This window comes from Galeopterus variegatus, unplaced genomic scaffold (assembly GCF_000696425.1).
Source record: "Galeopterus variegatus unplaced genomic scaffold, G_variegatus-3.0.2 Scaffold162, whole genome shotgun sequence".
NCBI lineage: Eukaryota > Metazoa > Chordata > Mammalia > Dermoptera > Cynocephalidae > Galeopterus > Galeopterus variegatus.
Window position 1 is genome coordinate 560,788 of NW_007726273.1, and position 4,159 is coordinate 564,946.

Sequence of the window (4,159 nt, forward strand, 5' to 3'; positions counted from 1 at the left end):
AGAGTGGTTATGACAGCATTTCTGGAGTCAAACTGCTGACGTAAAATCCCAGCTCTGCCACACCCAGCTGTGTGACCTTGGACAAATCCCTTATCTCTATTTCCTCATCTATAACATAGGAGTAAGTTAATATGTATATAGTTTTTAGAAAAGTGCCCAGCACATAATAGCCAATAAATATTCACTGTAATAAGTGTGTGATTGTGACTCCTACCAACAGTGTGACTTCAGCTGCACCTGCTGTGCCAGCTAATCCCTTTCTTCCTTCATTCTGACAGTTGTCTGCTCATGACAATATCCTCACAGACACAGAGGACTCCTTCCCAATCCCTTCACTCACAAACCCTATAACCTGCTGTTGACTACGATCTCCCCCATCAGACTGTGAGCTCCTCAGGGGGCCGGAAACCAAGTGTGGATCATCTTTGTACCAGAGCCCAGAACAGAACAGGTGCTTGGAAACCACTTGAAGGGGTAAGTGTGTACAATCCTTTCAGTGTCTACACCAGGTTAACGTGGTTGATGTATGGGTGTGACCTCCTGTACAGGTCTCTGAAGTTTGTTCCCAAGTGAGACTGTCTGTATGCATTAACCCTTCAGTAGATGCATGTGTGTGTCAGCGGGGTTCTGTTACTGGGCCTGGTAAGCGGGGCTGAGGTGGTGTGTCTTTCTCCCTTCTGGGAGGTGTGACAACGAGAGTGGAAGGTATCTAAGGCCAAGAGGTGTATGTCTGGACAGGTGTGCCACAAGCCTGAGGTCCCCCACGATGGCCTCTCTCATACTCTCCCCCAGCCAAAAGGGAGGGCCTGCACATTCCTGTCGTGCCAGCCCCGCAGCTTTTCTCTCCTGTCTCCCCAACTTTCCCCTCCAAACAGCCCAGGCGCCAAACCTTGCCTCAGGTCGAAGCCTGAGCCTCCTCATCCCAGCCGGACATAACACTGTTGGTCCCAACACTCCCAGCCCCGAGGACCCATCCACCGTGCAGTCGACCTGCCTCCCCCACCTCAGGCCCCTTCCCCCTATGGGCAGAGCAGGCAGGGAGCTGAGCTCAGGGCCGAGGAATCTTGCCTGGAAGTTGCGGGGGGGGGGGAATGTTTGGGGTCTGGGCTCTGATTGGCTGCGGCCGGGCCACGCCCCTAACCCTTTCCCCTTCTCCCCCCTCGGAAGGGGGGCGTGGAGGGAACCGGGATCAGCCAGGGGCCAGCATGAGCCGGAGGGAGGGAAGTCTGGGTAAGGGGCTGAGGGACCGGACTCCGGGTCCGTGAGGGCAGCAAGAGTCAGAAGGGTTGGGGTCTGGGTCTCCGCCATCTCGGGTCCGGGAGGGGAGCGGCCTGGGCGGGGGAGAGCAGGGCTCTGGTGTCAGGTAACGAGCGGGTGAGTTGTGAGAAAGGGGCAGGAGCGTGGGTTTAGAAGAGACCTGGGGCTGAAGCTTCAGGGACTTGGGCTCAGGGGTTAGATCACCGATGCGAGTACACCTCGAAGGGGGAGTGGGGTCGGGGCTGGGGCAGGAAGACTGGGTCCACTCTAAGTATCGGGAAAAAAATCAAAGCTGGGGGGTTGGAGTTAGGGATAGAGTTAGGGAAGAAAGTCTTTGAGCCACAGGAGTGAGTCTTTGAGCTAGTGAGTGACAACAGGAGACACAAGTTGGGCTGCTGAGGAATGGGACTTGACGGTGGGAAACTCAGGTGGGGGGCGGGAGGCGGGGCAGGAGTTGCCGGACCTGAACTACATTCCCCAGCATGCGCTGGGCGCGCGCGCTGGGCCTCTCGGGAAATGTAGTTCTCCGGGGCGCCACATTCTGGCTTGTGCCTGGGAAGGCTAGATTGATTCATCGGTGCCGCGCAGCTCAGCACTTTGCATAGAAGGGGCATGAGGGAGGGAAAGGGACTTCAGTCTCCCTATCTATAAAATGGCCATAACGGCACATTCTCCTTTGAAGTTCTGTGCTTAAAATGAAGTTGAATTCCACCAATATTAACTGAGGTACAGAGGTATGTGAGCCATGTCTTCAAAGGGCTTCCAGGCTAAGGCAGAGATATGCACATTTAAAAGAACCAGTAGAAGAGCTAGTTTGGAAGTATGAACAAGTGGCCCTAAATCGAAAGAAGTTCACTTAAGGGAGGGGGAATCTGGAGGCCTGCACTGAGGAGGCAGTATTTGAATTCAGCTTTAATAGGATTTCAATAAGATTTGGGGACAAGGAACACATTTCAGGTAGAGCAACTGCTTGCCTCATTTTCCCTCAGTTGAAATGGGACAGACCCTGCCCGGCTTGAAAGTTGGAGAATCAAGCAGAGCTTCTGGGTTCAGAAAGGAAGAGCCAGCCTGGGAGAGGTGGTCAAGGAGCAGGGGTTTGAGCTGCCTTCATTCCTCCCCCCTTTCCCACCAGAAGACCCCCAGGCTGACTCCTCAGTCTCACTCCTTCCCCACTTGGAGGCCAAGATCCGTCAGACACACAGCCTTGCCCACCTCCTCACCAAATATGCTGAGCAGCTGCTCCAGGAATATGTGAGTGGGAATGTGGGTGGGGCACCAAGGGCCTGGGGAATGGGGATGCACAGATCACAAAGGTCCTGGACCACGCATTTTCTCAACCTCATTTCCCAGCTGAGGAAAGCAGGGCTCCTGAGAGGGACAGTGACTCGCCCCTGGCCACATAGCCAATTGGATGAAGACCCTATCTGTGCCCCAAATACTACTCTGTACTCCTCAGCTTGAAGTCTCCCTCCTTGGTGCTTTAAGTCAGAGGCAGCCTGAGGGAGTGAAGAGAACACTGGTGTGGGAGTCAGGAAACCTAGGTTCTACTTCTGTGTGATCTTGTTACGTCATCTCCAATCTCCCCAGCTGTAAAATGAAGCAGCTTAACTGGATGGACTGTGAACTTTTCTATCTAGTATATGCAGAGAGGCCATAAAAAGTTTTCAATCGGGGATGAAAATTCTATCCCAAGAGGGGACTTTTACAGAGGAGGGGGGTCTGCTCACATCTTTGGTTAGGCAGAGGGCCCAGCCCAGGAAGGAAGATGTTTTCCCAAATTACCTTGGCGTAGTGGAGGGAGGGCTCAGTTTTGAATCAGACAGACTGTAGGCCTTCCAACTTGCTAACTGTGACTGTGGGCAGTAATGATCACATTAAAAATATTAATATAACAATTACGCCAGCAGGTAGCAGAATAATAGAAAGCACTAACTTTGTAGTCTTAACCAACATTGGTTCAAATTCCAATTCTGCTAGTTCCTCGATGGTATCCTAGAGCAAGTCACTGTATATCTTAAGCTCCAATTTTCTTATTTACAAAACCATCATCATCATCATTACACTCATTATTGGGAAGATTAGAAATAGTGTTTGAAGTAGCAAACACAATGCCTGACCAGAGGCAAGATGTTAGAGCAAAGAACGAATGTTATTGTTACAGCATTTTATAGAATACAAATCACCTTTATCTTTCATTTGTTCATTCATATAATAATTATTCATTGAGCCTGTGCTCAATGCAGGTAGGAAAGGTTGGGGAGGATAGGGGGAGGGAGTGAAATCGACTGGGTCACTATCTTACATGAATCTCGTGAGATCACTGGGAGGAAGACAGGGCAGGGAGCTGTTGCCCCATTTTGCAGATGAGAAGACTGAGGCTCAGGGGAGAGAAATGGTTTTGCCCAAAACCACACAGCTCGTAAGTGGTAGAGACAGCATTTGAACCCGGGCCCGACAGATAACCTTAATAAAAGAGCTAACATTTACTGAGCCCTCCTAGGACCCAGGCCCTGTCCTAAGCACTTAACGTGCTCATAGTGCCTTTGTGAAGTTGATACTGTTGTTAGCTCCGTTTCGGAAACAAAGGCACTGGTGTAATGCCTGCGTTGTTGTTTGTGATCTCAAACACAACAACCCTGGTCGGAGGGGTTTATCATTTCCAAGAGGAGGAAACCGACGCCCTGGGAGAGGGCAGAGGGCTCAGTTAAGAATGGACGACCCCCACGGCCCCCCGCGGGGACAACGCTGACCCGCCGCCGGCCGTGTCTCCGCAGGTGCAGCACCAGGGAGACCCCTTCGGGCTGCCCGGCTTCTCGCCCCCGCGGCTGCCGGTGGCCGGCCTGAGTTCCCCGACGCCGAGCCACGCGGCGCTGCCGGCGGCCCGCCGGACGGCCACGCGGCG

General features: G+C 52.6%; 1 protein-coding gene across 1 annotated transcript in view; it reads left to right on the top strand.

Moving 5' to 3' along the window:
* The first annotated feature begins 1,205 nt into the window (after positions 1–1,205).
* CTF1 (cardiotrophin 1) overlaps positions 1,206–4,159 on the top strand; it is a 4,550-nt gene continuing 1,596 nt past the window's right edge. Inside the window, exons 1-3 of the mRNA XM_008594406.1 lie at positions 1,206–1,230; positions 2,390–2,508; positions 4,032–4,156. Of these exons, the coding sequence (XP_008592628.1) occupies positions 1,206–1,230; positions 2,390–2,508; positions 4,032–4,156 (269 nt within the window). The remainder of the gene's footprint in view (positions 1,231–2,389; positions 2,509–4,031; positions 4,157–4,159) is intronic.